At 43.9% G+C, this 17,092-nt stretch overlaps 1 protein-coding gene across 2 annotated transcripts in view; it reads right to left on the bottom strand.

The window, feature by feature from the left end:
* Positions 1-786: 786 nt before the first annotated feature.
* AMFR (autocrine motility factor receptor) overlaps positions 787-17,092 on the bottom strand; it is a 28,730-nt gene continuing 12,424 nt past the window's right edge. For both annotated transcript variants that reach the window (XM_021535222.3, XM_021535220.3), the window contains exons 8-14: positions 15,884-15,994; positions 12,848-13,038; positions 11,125-11,228; positions 9,070-9,204; positions 8,336-8,419; positions 3,750-3,934; positions 787-2,305 (exon numbers count right to left, since the gene is read on the bottom strand). In XM_021535222.3, the coding sequence (XP_021390897.2) occupies positions 2,161-2,305; positions 3,750-3,934; positions 8,336-8,419; positions 9,070-9,204; positions 11,125-11,228; positions 12,848-13,038; positions 15,884-15,994 (955 nt within the window). In that variant the 3' untranslated portion in view covers positions 787-2,160. The remainder of the gene's footprint in view (positions 2,306-3,749; positions 3,935-8,335; positions 8,420-9,069; positions 9,205-11,124; positions 11,229-12,847; positions 13,039-15,883; positions 15,995-17,092) is intronic.

Consider the following 17,092-nt stretch of genomic DNA (forward strand, 5'->3'; position numbering starts at 1 on the left):
CCCCTAACATATAGAGGAGGGTTTTCCAAGGAACTTAAGATTTTTCTCCCTGCTGCTCAGGGAGATTCAGGATTTGTCTGGATTTTGTGGGGGGTTGGGGTTTTTCCCTACGGTTTGGGTTTTTCTTGCATTTAACTTCATCCTCCTGTGCACGCCAGCACTGGGCACCGTGACCACAGGTGGGACACTTGGAGATCCACTGGGCACAGCACTGGCAGTGCCTGGCACGGGGCTGGCTCTGGGCACCACGCCCGGCATCCCCTCCTGTACCATGGAACGCCTCCGAACCCCACGGCAGCACCAGGGACGGAGCCGTGGCAGGGTGCCCCGGGCATCCCGAGCCCCCCGTGCCACCCGGCGTGCCCCTGCCCAGCCCCGAGCAGGGAGGATGCTTGGCAGGATCCTGCACGCAGCAGCAGCTCCTCACCAACGCGGCTGTTCCAAGGCTCCTGCTGTTTACAGCCTCCAGAAGCCAACGCTGGCACTGGGAAAGTCGATCGGGGCTCTCCTCGGATGACCTCCCTTTCCAGGGAGGCAGAGCCAGCCAAGAGGCCACCGCTGGTCCTGGCTCCTGAGCACAAACCAGCCTTTCACGGCTCAAGTAGGTCACTGTGCAGCGGGGCCGCAGGCAAAGCTGCCATCCAGTGGCTGCCCAGGGTCCACTCCTCAGGGAGCTGCGGGAAAAGTCTGGAGCACAACAGAAGCCCAGGAAGAACAGCCCGAGTCTCTGAAACACCCCCACCACGAGAAAACATGAGAAATCACACTACAGGAATTTACAAACTATTTCCAACACTGATCAAGGTTTTATTTTTGTTTCGTTGGGGTTTTTTTAACAGTAAAAACAAAACAGCTGTGTTCAAAGCAAAACCAAAGATCTCAAAAAAAATTTTTGAGGTTTACTAATAGCATTGCAAGATAAGGCTTCCCAAAGAGTTTTATTGAAATAAATTATTTTCACCTAAACATCAATTCAATTCCTCTCATTAAATTCACCTTCACCTAAAAACCAACAGTAGAAAAATTACCAACAATTCTAGATAATACTGGGCTCCTTCTAAAGGACGGTGAAACTAGAACTCACTCTTCAGAAGTTTAAAAATTAAGTCACTGCCATGTAAAATTCAACTATGTAAGCTAGCGGCAGCGGTGCCAAAGGGATCTCAAAAGTTCTTAAGAAAATCCAGGTTAGCAGGTTGGGCTGCAGCCAGCAAAGGTCCAGCTGCTCCCATTCCTCCAGTCTTTCTGAATAAACTCAGGGTGAGGTTGGGGGGTTAAAAATGAAATAAAAAGCAGGATAACAGAGCAATCTCCACACCGTCCCGTCCGTGTTGCACTGGAGTCCAGGACAGGCAGGTTTTACTTTTGACTCCCTTGGCTCACAGCAACCCTGTAACCTTGCCTTAAGTCCCTCTTCTTCACTGGATCCCCCTCTGTTCCTCGCTTCTTCCTGGACATAAAAGGCAAAGGAAAAGCACAGCCCTGGGGATGAACAGAGCCAAACCTCTGCCAGTGCAGAAGAGCCCAGCAACAGTGAACTATTCTATGCGGGAATCGGCGCTTTGCTGCACAATTCATGAATTCAGGTTTTTCTGTGCTGTGTAGCCAGACAACTTCATCCAGTGTAAGAATCTCCCAACGAGGCTCCCCCAGCCCTTCAAGCTGCCCTACATAACACCCTCAGTTGCTGAAGAAACAGGGACTGAGGAGCCTGCTCGTCTAACACAGGGCTTGCTGCAAGCTTCTAAGCTTCCTTCCCTCGGAGGAAGTGCCCTGATCTCGAGCAGAACATGCCCGTGCACTCTGTGACCTGCACCCACAGCTACCTCAGAACACACTTCCCCAGTCTCTGCTGTGCCGTCAGCCCCATAGCTCATGCCAGCTGCAGAAGTCATGCCCGTGGTTTAGAAATTGCCTTTTGTTGTGTAGAGGATCAACGTCACATAGAAAATATTACAAAAAAGGTTAATTTGTCAGCTGTCCAAACATTATTAGACCACATGCTTTATACAGCAGAGAGGCAGCCAGCTCACTCGGCAGCACAGCCAGCTGAACTCTGAAGAGACACTTTCTTGCTGGTATAGAAAGCGCAGGGTTTTTCGTAATTAATTTATTTATTCAACGTTGTTCACGAGGAGGAGGAAGGAGGGGCAGCGGGCGCTAAGAGTTTTGCTGCATCTGAAGTCTCCGTTCGGCGGCGGCAGCGAGGGTCCTGCGGCGCAGGGTGGCGGCGTCGGCCGTCGCTCCCTCGGGCAAAGGCTTCTCTGTGCTCAGCTCCTCATCGGAGGTTTTGTTTAAGTAACGCCTGAGGGAAGAAAGGAAAAGATGAGCGAGCAGCACCCAGTTCGTTCTGGCTCTGAAAAATGCATTGCGGCAGTGGGGAGGGCTGGAAGGCAAACTAGGAGGAAAATGCCTCAATAAAAGTGCACACAAGTTATGTGCTCCTAAAAAAAGCCTATGTCACCTAGAACAGACTCTGCAGAGTTGGCAGAAGCTCTTAGGTTTTGTGCAAGATCCTTGTGCCTGTGGGAAGGAGCCAGTTCTAAAGGTCAGGGCTGTCCTCAACTCGGAGCCATTCACAGCAGGTGAGTTACTGACACCCTCTGTTCCTGCTACTCCACTCCTCAGCCTCTGGCACTGCCTACAAGGTACTCCCTGATGACAGCAGCTAAGTCAGTGACAGAAGGAACACTGGGGGCTGCACAGCATAAGGTAAGGCCAGAGGGCAAGGAAGTTGCTGCCAGAGTTAACATCCCAGTAAATTTTTACACTTTAATGGCAAAAAAACAGTAGTTTGAAATTCAACAGCTCTTCAAACCAGTAAACCAGAAAGTCAACAATACTCTGTCTTCCTAAAAGACATTTTTTCAAACATCAAGGAAAAATTAAGTCTAGGAGCAAGTCTGTTTATAGACCTATAAATGGTGTCACACCCCCAGGTATTTATAAGGCATTTCAGTGTGGAAAAGAAAAAAAGCAGCTGTAGCCTGACAACACCAAAGGACCCAGAACTCAGTGGGGTTGTTGTAGACCCTCTCAGCAGTGTCCCTGCAATACAAAGGAAGGGAAAATACTTGTTAAGAACACTACAAAGTTTTTTCTACATCACTGAAGTGCTCTTCCTTTTCTGCTTAATCAGCAACTGGATGCTAGTAAAGTCCACCAATATAACTGGAATATCAGAAAAGTTGAAATCTACCTGTAACAGCTATTACTGCTTGGGCTAAAAGGAACAGTTCAAGTTGGCCCCTCTCTGCTCAGCGGTGCTGACTGGCTGGTGCTGAGCTCCTCTGGTGAGGTCTAGTAAAGGTCACCTAAAGATCTGCACTGCTCTGGGCTCTGTATCTGGAAAAAGTGGTGCCTGACAGGAATTTCAGTTGTAATAGCACAGGCCATGAGAGCTGACACTGTGCCAGATGCCAAACTGAAGACTGCTAAAGGACTCAGCTCAAGTAACTTGTTTTCAGCTCATTCTTAGACTAAAGCCCACTGAAGCTGGAAAAACCAGCCTTTGATTTCAAAGAGCTTTGGATGAACTGCACAGGAAGCTGTGTGCATGCTGGAACACATTATGCCATTTCTGAGTTGGGTTTAGCAGTACAGCATCCTGAGCCTGCTGTGGCAGATGTATTAATTCCTCTCACTGGTTTTCACATGAGCCCAGGCTCTCAGTGGTCCAATTCCATTTGAAACCCATTCTGGGGGACTCCACCGAAGTGGCCAGGCTGGAGTTTTAGGAAGGAACATACTTTCGAGCTTGTTGCAACAAGTCCTCCTTCCGCTGAACCAACATACGCTGCCTTTCATCGGCTGACTTGGAAAAGCGACTTCCCCTGGCCTCAAAATCTTCTGCTTCATTAGGTTCTGCTTCCATTTCATTTAATTCCACCATTTCTTCCAGTCTGGAGTTCAGTTCAAGTGGCACTCTCTCAGTCTAAAAGAAAAGGAAATAAAGCATACATCTTTGCAAAATTTGGGCTTCTTTGCATCAAAAGAACAAGCTACAAAGAATTGTCACTTTCTGAGGCACTGGAATAAACCAGAATCTCACCTGCTATACCAAATTCCTTGGGGTTCCTTTGAAAAGCCCAGCCAAAAAACAGAACAAAGCTATTTCAAACCACGCTCAAAGATCCTGTATCTTATAATGCTTTATCTTTCATGCCATGTTTGAAAGTAATGTCAAAGACAAACATTAATTACTCATAATTAATGCTCTCCGAAAATGGGGCATTTGAAAGTCAGATTCTGCAGCTGACTTGACAAGTGATGCAACAGTAAATAGTTGAAAAAGCAGAAATCCACATACTAAGGAAAGAATAACAAATGTATTTGTAAAGATAATTTGTGCTCAAGAAGGGAATTCATGAAGCTTCGGTTCACTGGGTTCTGCAGCACCCAAATCATTCTGGATTAGGCTGCTGGAGCAAGGCTGACAACCATCCCAAGCACGGTGTGCCAAGAGAGGAGCTGGCAGCCCCCACATGGCACCTCTCCCCCCTGACAGCCAGCTGGTAACACGAACCCAAAACTGGGCTGATGGCTGATGGTGTGGGCTCGGCAGCAGAGGTGAAACGGCACATCCTGATCGCACCCTGCCACACACGATCACGTCAGCCCCGCGCTGCAGAACCACGCGGAGAGCCAAGAGTGTGGCAGCAAGAAACAAACCATCTCAGGCAAGCACTGAAGAGTGCAGCCATCACTTCATATCCCAGAGGACACCCCAAGCCAGTGGGATGCTCCAAGGGAGTACTGGCCAAGGCAGCTCCCAGTGTCTGGTTTGGGGCCTTTGGCAGAGGAGCCGAGGAGCCGCGATTCCCTGGGATTGCTGCTCCAGCCCCAGCGCCCGGACGTGGCAGCATCGCACAGGCTTAGGCAGCTGATGTGCAAAACAAGTTGAGTCATCCCAAAGCCCTAGAGACAGGCCAGTAACACCATCTCCTCGACACAACACCTTCAGAGAGCAAACACCAAGACAAATGTCACTTCCCATTAGGTCGGTGAGCCAAGCAGGAATCCCAGAGACCAAGTCAGTACAGTCACTGCAACCTCAAACACAAGCGTGGGTGTTCAGCCTCTCTCAGCAAAACCACCAGTGCTGCAATTTACCAGAGGGCTCCAGTACACACACAAATGCACTGGGATAACATGGAACAACCACTGGACTGCCTCCAAGCACTGCCAGACCCCTGAGGAGGGCGGGAGGGCCCCATAGGATGGTCCAATGGATTATACTGGGGGCCAAGATGACCTTGGCAGACCCAGTGGAACAGGTACAGAGCAACTCAATTTCTGCTTCCAATTTCCACACAGGTAGGCAGAGAAAAGGGAAGCTTGCTGGGGAAAGCAGTGAGGAGGCCACTCACTGCAGTCAATGTTCAGACAAGGCTACTCCTTTTTCCCCATAGGCCATTTGTATCAGAAAATGCAAGGTGGCATACCTAAAGTTTGGGGGTTTTTCATAAGGTTACAAAGATTCAAAAATCAATACTCAGAGCCCAGTCCTCTATTCGAGCACAGGAACAGTTACCAAGGAGGTTTTAGAGAGAAAACTATCACAGCTAATTGCAGTAAAGGTTATGACAAACCTCAGTAATGCAGCAGAACACAGATGCAGAAGCATGTACACTACAGAAACTATTCTTCTTTCAAGCTCCAAGAGAAAGTTTCATGAAAGCCATGGGATGCCTTAGAAGTGTATCTAAATAACCACCAAGTACTTAAGCAAGGGAGGACATATAGCATAGGAATGGAAAGGAGGCAGAGCATTATGCATATCACTGGAAGTATCAGCATTCCAATGCACAGCTGGAGAGAAGCACATGCATAGTGTCTCACTAAGGGTACAGGCCAGAACTGACAGAGGCTGTCAGTATTTAGAGCATTATCTCACAAACCTGTAACCTGATTTTATACCATGATGGTGCTCAGAGATGCCTCTCAACTACCATTAGATTGTATCAGCTCTTACTCCCCAAAACCACACGGTACAATTGGGGAAAAAGGCCCCAGTCATTAGCTCTATCTTAAGACCTTTGAATTCTAAGTAGAATGAAGTCATAATATGACATAAGGCACTAGGAAAACAAACACTATGCATGAGGAGTTATTTTATTTGAGAGTCTTGGGTGCCCTAAAAAGTGCTGTTTCCAACAAGCAGAACTGATGGGTTGTTGTTGATCTCCACTTGCTGTTGGAGATCTACAAAGATTCCCAGTGGGTATGATGATTAAAAAAAAAAAAACAGAATGCTTGTAAAACTTACTCTAAGGCTGAAGTACAAAAGAACTGGAGTTTCCACAGCCTCTCTCAGAGACTGTGTCATAAGGCGTCAAGGTCTATCTACCCACAAATTGGAAATTCAAGTCATACTCAGAGGAGATTATGGCAGCTTCTAATGTCCCTTCCCACTTGCCTTTAAAAAGCTTCTCAAAACTCCAGTGAGCCCTGCTGAAGTAGCTTGTTTGCTCCTTGCCCTTTTCTCACAGACAAGCCTTTGATTGACTACAGCAACAGATTCTTCTGGCAAGTAGAAAGAAATACATCAGGTATTTGGTTACAAATTAAAATCAAAATCAAGGGGACACCAAACACCAAAGTGACAGGAGTTTCCTAGAGCCAGAGGCTCCCAAGGCTCCTCTCCACTACAGAAATACTCTCAACAGCAAGGAGTTAAGTAAGACTCCTTGGTAGAACTCCGAGTTCTGTAAGAAGAGTGAGCAGCTTGTCCAAAGGCAGCCTAAGCTAACACTAAATGCACAAAGCATTTCTGAGGCAGGAGGAGGACAGCAGCCCCTTCCAGCCTCCACAGCACTACCCAGCAGCACGTGTCTCTCTATGCATGGCAGTCCCAGTCTCCCACTTCAGCTCTTGCCTATGATTCCCTCCTTTGGCACAGTGCATATCCATCCAGGAAAACCCTCACAGAGGCAACCAGTTCATCCCCCACAAGAAGCCACCAGCAGCCCACCTAAACTGTGGGATATTCACAACTGTTCCACTCTCTCCAGGTCATCTCTGTGCTATCCTACATGATAAAAACAGGTTCTCCATCCAAACCACCATTTGCTCCAGCCAGAACACATCATCTGAGCAGAGCTCAGCAGCACTGCAAAGCAAAAAGGCATCTCTGTTAGAGAGCATGTGCTCAGTGCTGTAATGTATGGACACCACTCCCAGGTTTTTCAGGTTCTGTAAAAGGAAGGACAGAAATCCAGGCAGTTCCAGGCAAAGGGAAGAAAGATGAACACAACACAATCATTCCAAGTGGGATTTGAAGCCAGAATCAAGCTAAGGATAACTAGTTAGATATCATTTGTACCAAGAGAGGTTTGTCTCATTAAAGAGCAGAGCAAATGCCTCCAAAACCTTCAAAGAAACCAAAAAATGCTTGATCCAGACCAAGATTTTCATTCCTGCAGTTCTGTAGCTGCTGCCTCAGGCTCTTATCAAATATCTGTACCATCACTACCACTTCTTCGTCAACCTCAACTGCAGAATCAGACCAAATCAAAAGGGCTTTTGTCTTGCAATCTGCTAACAAGGGAACTGCCACAGTTGAATTCCAGGTAGTAACAAGTTAGCTATTCAGGTCACTAAAGGCTGCAGTGAAAGTCACACACCTCACAAATTCACTCAGCCAGCAGAAAGGGAGATTTACAAAACAGAAACCCTCAGGATGTCACTATTACAGTCAGGGAAAACAAAAGTGAAATGAGATCTTACTTTACTCACAGGGTAATTTTCTTTCCCTGCCACATTTTAGATAGCACATACTGCTTAGTAAAGGCCTTAGCAAAGAACAGCAAAACCCATTATTGTGCTTTGTATACAGAAGGGCTGTTATCTCTTGGTTCAGTTCATGTCTCACTCCATTCCCACCAAAGATCTCCATGTCCTAAAGTGCTTCCTCCAGAACACAAAAGAATTCTTATACTCAAAAAAGAAATACTCCTCCTTTTAATGGAAGTGTTTGGAGATGCATAGAATGGGAATGAGAATAAAAAGGGGAAGAGCAAAGCAACCTGCTCTTCATATTCCACAGACAGGCATGGGCTGACCAGACATGAAAAGAGACATGATGATCTTCTGTTCTTTGTACCATTTGAGAGCACTTTCCCTCAAGGAAGAAAAAGAAAAGTGCACAGATAATTCTCTACAGGGGCACTATATTCATATCTGATTTACCTGCCTGACTGTGTTAGCTCTGATGTGAAATGCAAGGAAAGGCTGCCACCAGCCTGACCTGCTTTACAGAACCAAAGCCACCTACCAGTCCATGCAGCTTCTAATTGTGCTTTCTGCCCATTTTTATGCCAATTTACCTATTTACCTGTGTGACAGTTCCAGTATCCTCCTGATCAGTACTGTGCCTTTCCACAGGGTTGTTCAGTGCAGGTCTAATGCTATCTGCACGCTGAAATGCAAACATCACAGGTTTAACACAGTGTGGGAAATAGCAAAAAAACCCTGAGTTCTTTGAACACATTCAAACTCTGCCCTCTGCAATGTCAGGCATTGTGTTCAATTTAGAAGCAGATAAGTTAGCAATAAACAGAAAGCTCTGTATTGAGGGAGAATTGTCTCTGCTTCCCCACACGCAGACTCCAGATAACAGTATTATCTGATGTGCACAGAAGCAGAATTCAATATTGTTATTAACAGAAACACTGTCCCCAGACTGCTTTACGAAATCTACTGGCACTAATTAAGAACAAGGCATCATTTTGCCAACATTCTTTGCAAAAAAATCTTCCTAAGTGGTACAATTCAATTATCTGTCAGCAGAGAAATCAACTGGAAATGTTCTAAAAGCTCTGCACAAGAGAGACTGGGAAGAGCTGCTTTAACTGAGCAAATATTTGTCTCTTTTCTAGCTAGGACATTTTCAATGTATTTTTGGTACATGACTGAATACACAGCATTTACAGAGATTTAAACAAAGGGAAAAACAAATCCCAGATTCACCAGTGCTTCAACTCATTTCATTCCCCTCACTCATTATTAAGAGGCTCAGTGCTGTGATAAGAAAGAAGGTAATTTTAGGTGCACAGTTTTATGACTCACCTGTGTGGGGAAAGGCACCTGGATGCGCCCTTCTAGGATGTTGTCAGTGGTGATCTCTACAGAACGAGTGAGCTGCAGATCCTGCAGGACTAAATGATAAGGAACCTGAGGGAACATCTCCTGAATCTGATGGGCCTGGAGAAAGCAATACAGTCAATATCAGCAGTAAATAGAAGTTAGTTGATAAGTATGTCAACAGAAAGAGATTAAAAATATTACCAGCTCGAAGATGCTGCTTATGATATGCAAGAAAAGAGAAAGAAAACCCATGCTGGCTGTGACTTACAATATGCTGCCTCCACTAAAGTCAACACCCAAACTGCAGCTCCCAGGGAGACACCACATGGCCCTGAACAGTGTCTGTAAATGCACAAAGCTTTCAAAAGCTTCCCAACCTTCTTCTTAGGACAGCCTTTTTAATAAAGGGTGACTGAAAGTTAGATCAACACTGGGAAGAAAAAAACTATTTTTCTTTCTGCCATATTGGTTCCAAAATGGTACTGACAAGGACAAGTGGAGTAAGTTTTAATAAGCCACTCCCTCCAGCCACCCTCCCTACAAACCAGTTTAATAGGGTCTGAAAATTCAATTACATTAAACTGAGTTGTCAGGGAACTGTTATTATTGAATATATAGTTAGTTAAATAATATCCCAATTAAGTTTAGTAAAAGTAAGAAGGAAGACAAATAATACGGTTTTGGAGTCCAACAATCAGATTACATTTTATACTTAAATGTCTAGTTTCACTAATGCCGAAAGTCATGTGGGGGCAGAGGGGAATGAGAATGGCAATAAGAAAAGAAAGGTGGAAGGAATTTTGAGAACAAAGCAAAAACTATGCACCAACTGACAGTGAATTCCAACACAAGAAACTACTGTAAACCTAACCCTCCACTCTACTAACTTGTGACCAAACCAACTGATTCAGCATTTCAGCCTCTGGCTTTCCTCTCAAAATACTTCCCTAGGTTTTTATTCAGTAACACAAAGGAAAATGTCACTTATTTTCTATTAAAAATGTGTATCATTTTAATAATTTGCTAACCTTTAACCAGCTTTCCATTGAAGTAGACATTTTAATAAAAGTTGCTATTGTACTTTTGATAATACACAATCCTAAAAATATAATTATTCATCTTTAACAAAAGCCCATTTGTGTCACTGTGTCCAGTAAAAGAAAAATTAAACTGACCTCAGATGGAGAGTTCCTGAATATTTAACTAATAAATCATCTGCCAACATCTTTTTGATCCCTCCCTGCCTCAAACAGCATATAAATAGTGGCTTTACCCTGCTGATGTTTAAACAGAAGTATAGACTATGGGTGGGAAAGACCTAATATTCAGAAAATTCCATCACTTTCACAAGACACCTCACTGAATATTTATTACCATGGTATAGAACACAGTAGCTTGAAGAACTCAAAGGAAACAGCACTTCTCAAAAAAATGAAGTGTTTCATGAGGACACATCCTCTTCTTTTTGTACTACATTAGTTTTTATGGATGAATTCAATAAATATGGAATTTCTCATCTATACCTCTATCATCATCATGAATCAGCAAAAGCTGAGGGTGCTAAAGAGCCCACCTTACAGTGATAAGACACTGAAATTGCTATCTTGAAGCTTAGTGCTATTAAAGATTAAAAAAACAAATCAAAACCTATAGAAGGTTTGACCAGTTACTACTTGACCAACAGCTAAATTCTCTTGATACAGACTTACACCCTTTGGGGCTGCAAGTTGTCACAGAAATACTGAAAAAGAGCTGAAGTTGTACTAAGCAAGCTGAGAAAAAGTCTACTCATCTACCCAGGAAGTACATGCCATTCTTCTACCTCATTCACTTACCTCCAGACCTGTTCTTTTATGCTGACACATTTGAACCCAAATACAGATCTAACTTCACTGAAGTAAACCATCTCTCACTCAGAAAAACAGCTTTCATTTACTGTCCTACCACTGGTTTGACTTCCTTCCCCTTTATGGTCTCCATTTGCTTGTAACCTTTCCCCTGCACAACACAAACAGGAAGGCTGAGGTGCAGTCTCACCATAACATTGAGCTGGGAGTTGCTGGCTTGTGCAATTCCAAGGATGTTGGTGGTGTGCATCACTTCCACAGAAAAACTGGGCAGCCAGCTGGCAATTCGGGAGCCTGGGAGTAAGAAGTCACCAAGAAAGAGCATGAGAATCTCAGCAGGCCAAGTACTTCTACATGTATTTAACATAAATCTTTATATTCCACAAGGTATATGCAGGGAGTTCTGCAGTGCAATCTATCCCTAAGGTCTCTCAGACATGGAGAAGGCTGGAGTGAATCAGTAACTGCCCAAACTCTCTTCAAACACACTGTCAGAACGGTGCAACAATCTGGGGGCTGGAAAAGAATCAAGGAAGTAACATATCCTTGTTTTCTTTTTTTATGTTCCTATTAAAGTGAAAATTAAAATAATCCATAGTCAAATCCAGTTCTGGAATATATGAATAAATCCAGAAATTTTACAAAAACAGGACAGCTTCTAAGCAATCTAAATCCAGGCCCAAAATGGGTCATCACTGAAAAATACTGCTTCAAAGGGACACAGAGTAACTGAACAAAGTGACTGCTGCAATTGTGTGCTTCAGCTCAACAGAGTAGGGCACATGGGTGCCTCCTTCCTCCTTCTGTGCTGCCAATTAAATAAACACAGGCTTTGCTCTATGCCACTTCTTCTATCTCCATGGTAATTCTGCAGGTCTCCAAGACACTGGAGAGCACTGGGGAGGATAGCCATCAAAAATACTGTGTTATTCTAAATAAATAAGTCCTTTGGAGACCTAAAGCACCCCAGAAGTGGAAGCCATGCAGAAGCTATCAGCCAGTTTCCATGTACCTAGAAATTGTCTGACCCTTCTCTGACCATTATTCTCCCCCTACAATCTCAAAAGCACAGATGAGGAACAGGTCACTGTGTAAGTTTGCAGTGAGCATTTCAACTGCCTCATGGGAGCTCCACAGGGGCAGAGCCCAGAGCTGAATATTTGCAGTACTGAAATCATCTGAGAAACACCAAGAGTGCCATCAAAATCTGGGAGAAGACCAGCATGCACCAATACCAAAACTCTAATAAAATCTGAAGACAAACAACATAAATTGCCTTTTTCAAAACAAGTTGTCTCCATACACAGAACTTATTGTGGCCTGGAATCACATCTGCTTTGAGAGCATTTGTAACACACTACTAAAAAACCCCAAACATTTTAAACCGTTGTGGCTGTATGATTCCTTCTGAGACTGATCTTCTGCATCTAACCAAGCATTGCAAGTATCTTGTAAACTGAGTAGCAAATGGACTTTTGACAACTACACATTATCTAGGTGATAGGGGAAAGACTGACTTTTAGACTGCACAACAGAGGGCTTTTTTCCCCCCTCTTTGACTGTTGATTAACCATCACATGATAGCAAAAAAAGACACAGGAATTTCCCATTCTGCTTGTCAACATGTCACACAACGAATAAATGGCAGCAACTGAAGCTGCTGACCACAACAGATCCAGAAAAAGAGAGCACTTGTACAAAATCTTTAAAGAAATCTCCAGAGCTCTGGAAAACCCCAGAGACACATCTGAACTCTTGCAAAAGAACTATCAGAAACACAGTGGTGTTCAACAAACACAAGCAGAGCATGATTTGAGTTTCAGCTGAAGCACAGACAGAACTCCCTTCTAGAGAAGGCTGCTGCCCCTGTTTGTTTGGGCAACAGCAGTGGATGTCAAACGTGCTCAGCTCACCGTCAAAGTGGAAGAAGTGATTGTGCTGGTTCAGGCGTGGTCTGCCTTCTGCTGCTGCCACAGGCACCAGGTTCTCATCCAGATTCTCCCTCTGGTGATCCTCCCTCACGTGGTGGCTGTCAGTGATATTAAGAGACATTCTGCAGGTGGGGCAAGATGTGTCTTGTTCCAGCCAGGACCGCAGGCACGAGCTGACAGGAAAACAGTAACACTGTGGTGAGCTTCCAGTGTTTTTCCATAACACCACTGTCACCAGTACATCAAACAGCTGTAGCATATTCTATACACAACATCAACACATGGACTGCTCAGAGACACCCTTAATGAGCTCCTGATGACTCTGAAATAGGTTTCTTATTACTTTCAGCTGAAAATACTCAAGTGTTCACTTTTTATAAACATACATGAAGATTTATCACAAGCTTAAAACATTCTCCAAGCTTGCTGTCCTTGTAGCTCAGAACAAGCAAGTTTTGCCTAGAAGGGAAAAGAAACCAGTTCTTTTCTCTCACCATTCCCAAGTGAAAAAGGCAAAAACCAACTGGACACATAGTTAATGTATCCTGACACAATTTCATAGCAGTTCTGCCTGTGGTGAGGCAATAGCATCTCCAATGTTTTTGAATAGCTTTTCAAAATACTAATACCCAAACCACAAAAGTCAGTACCACTCCAAGAACCCTCTGCACAGATATTTCTTAATACTAACAATTCTATGCCATTACAATCCTTCCTTAATTCTGAAATTTTCTGTCCTGCAGAAAGTGAGAAGTGTTTGAAATGCAGGTTGAAATACTCAAAGCAGTGCATGCTTTTTGATTCATGCTGACATACCCAGCTGCAGCATTTGTTCAAGTTATACCTAATTTTCTGTGTGGAAGAATTTCACAGGGCTGAATGCGTCTCAGTATTATAATGCGTACTTCACATTTTGCAGGATGGGTTTTTTTCCCAGAAGTTCTCAAAACACTTTAAAAAGGCAAAGACATACAAAAAGATCAAATAAACCTGTTCCCAAAATTGTGTATTTGTAAGCAAAATGAAGGCACAGATCACAGATTTGGGTTGACAGAGCAAGGGAAAAGCTCTAATTGCAGGACTATATTGAAGTCAAGGACAGCATTCTGTCCAATTCCTGAAAATCTGCCAAGTGCTTTCCATCATATTGCAATGGAGGGATACACAGTGATGGGTTTCCAAAAAACAATCAAAGCACCACAGTAAAAAAACTGCCACCTTCCACCACCTTGGTCATCAGCACAACCAACATGCTGGCACTGGCAGTGCTGTCCAACATCACCTCGCTGACCACAGCAAGCTCAAACCTCTGCCTGAGCTGTACTCCAAAGGTCACTTGGGAACACCCAGAGTGCCACCACACTGCTGCTCCTCAACAGTTCAACAGCTGAGAAGCTGGAATGGACACAACACCATGTCAGCTGCATCAGCACCAGACCCAAAAAGCCAGCTGTGGTCACACCCACTGTGTACCACACAGGCAGAAGGGCTTGGTCACCCACAGCACCTCAGGAGGAGAAGGGCAAACAGCAAGTCAAGGCTGGCAACCTTTCAGAGCAACATCTCTTGAAATTGCCTGCTTCCTAGAAGGTAAAGGAGATTTTCAACATGCCTAAAAGATTTCGACACCTACTCCCATTAAATTTCCTTAATATTTGGGCACAGGGTTGATCTCAGCAACATGAATCTTCACTATCACCTTCTTTTCCAGTCCAAATAACCCATGGGGAAAAAAAATCCCACATAATTGAGAATGGACACAGTGTTCAGGCTGTTGACAAAATCACCAGACTTTTATGAGGAGAGAAACCACTCTCAGGTTGTAAATAGGGTTATTAGTTACATCTGGTTTTATATGCAAGCCATTCACTGTAACATGTTCCCTTCCTAAAAGCACCAAGGAGTGTAACTTGATTCAGAACTGTAATTGCTTCAGAACAAAATACAAAAAGATCTTTTTAAATACAGAGAAAATGTCTTTCTGAAGAGAAGACCCTGGGCTTCTCAAGTGCTCAGCAGGTGATTAAATATTCACATGATTCAGTAGCATTGGAAAAGGAGTTTCTGCTATGGAGGCACATTATCTCATTAGAGACTTCTTGGAACACAGATAAATATTTATGGCAAGGTTTGTCATAAATGACAACAAATTAGCACACAGATTACAACCTCTGGTTTGACAGTTACCAGAAAAGCAAAAAGCTATTTACAGAAAGTAACACCACAGGGACAATTTAACTGACCTGCATATTCATCACATGGCCCTCCAGAAACACCTGCTTCAATCCCTGTTTCTCATTTCATATTTAAGCACAGGCATGGAAGTGTAAGCACTGCTACAAAAGACCCAAGGAAAGTCACATCCAGCTCAGCATACTATGTCCACAAGCATATGCTACTATTCACTACTGAGTAAGTGTAAGCAGCAGTGTATAGAGAGGCTCTTTGGCCAAAAGTCTCCCAGTTCTACCTACCAGCTGCTTAGGGACCATTTCTGCTGATTTTGTTAACCTCTTTTATAGCCCTGATGGACTCATTACCCCTTGAAATCACCGATTCGGACCTGGCCTCCAGAGGTGTCCTGGGGGACTCACCACCATGTGAGGATGTACTATATAAAAATACTCCATTTTCTCCTTAAAGCTGATATCTGCAAAGTATTTAAGGATCCAGCTCCAATTTTTCTTCTTTACCTGAAAATTAACACAAACTCCACACAACAAATCTACTGACCTGTGTTTGAGAAACTCAACACTAGTTATCCATTAGCTGACAAGGTGCACACTCTTAGTTTGGGGAAAAGAAGTGCACTAGGTGGAACAACTCAAACATGAAAATGACTGGGGTGAAAAAGATTTGTAGTTTGTTGTCAGAAGCAGACCAAGACAACCCAGGCAGCTAGCACTCAACAGCTCTGCTGGTAGTGTGTTACTTGTCATCCCACTGTAAATTTCAGCCCATGCCCACCTATCCCTTCCCTTCTCAGCTGGGTGCACCCTCTCCAGCCTAGACACGTACTTGTGGAAGAGGTGGCCACAAGGGAGTTTACGTGCAGATTGCATGGAGTCCCAGCAAATGGCACAGTCATCATTGTTCACTGCCAGCTCCTCTGGTGTTGCAACTGCAAACCTACAAAGAAGAAACAGAAGGAATGACTACACAAGCTCAGCATAGCCTGCTCTCTAGAGAATCCAGCACTGAGAAACCTTATCCTCCAAGTTAACTTTTCATTACAAGACCTATGCCAACAGATTTGTTATTTTTCAGACTGCGCTGCAAAGGAACACACACATACACATGCCTCTGATGCCTTTTGCAGGCACTTTTCTGCACACCTCCTCATACATCGTAAGTGCAAAAAGCTTTGACTTAGTACCTTCCAAGAGACAATTATATGATCATTTTCTTGAGATCCTTAAATCTGTATAGATTTGGTTTTTGTCATTTTTCTAAATTAGTTTTAATAGCTGTACCCATCAAGCCGTCTCTTTGGGATCATAAGCATTTATGGTGACTAATTTTGGCCTCAGATTTTGCCACTCCCATTTGTCTTGACTTTTCTCCCTTTTTTTTTAAGCTACAGTGCCATGTAAGCAGTATCCAAACACAACAATATAGAAATGAGTGGTGTAACAACATTTCAAAGCACTGCTGGTGTGGAATGTATCTGAAGAGCAAGCACATAAAGGCAGCTGCCAACTGCAGCTTCAGAAGGAAGTTTGAACGTGGCTCTTCCAGCACAATCAGAATGACCAAAACACATCAAGTTGTTCAGATAAGAAGTCTGTGATACATGCAACTCAAACACCTTTTTAAGCAGCTCAAAGGGGTTCAGTGGCTGCAACCTCCTGGAAAGAAACAATGCATTATGGATGAACTTTATTATGCAGCTCTTAATGTAATATCACAGCCATTAAACAACTTTTCAAAAAAAGCCTCAGGAATTTCTAGACAAGCCAGCATTTTCCACCTGGACTATAACAGCAGGAATAGAATTATTCAAATGCACAGAGGCTCAAAATTAAAACAGTACAGTGATGTAAAGAAAGAGTATCATTCCCTGTGGCTCTTAAAATTTTTAAGAACACAGCCGAGTTTTTAAAACACTGGATCAGAAATGCAGTACTATTGGGTATAATATTATGTTTTAGCAGGCCTCCCAGTTTCTCTATATTACCTCACTAAAAGGGAGTGGACTGAAGTACTGGCAATGTGCTCTCGGCTCCA

Source organism: Lonchura striata, chromosome 13 (assembly GCF_046129695.1).
Source record: "Lonchura striata isolate bLonStr1 chromosome 13, bLonStr1.mat, whole genome shotgun sequence".
In the NCBI taxonomy this organism is placed as follows: domain Eukaryota; kingdom Metazoa; phylum Chordata; class Aves; order Passeriformes; family Estrildidae; genus Lonchura; species Lonchura striata.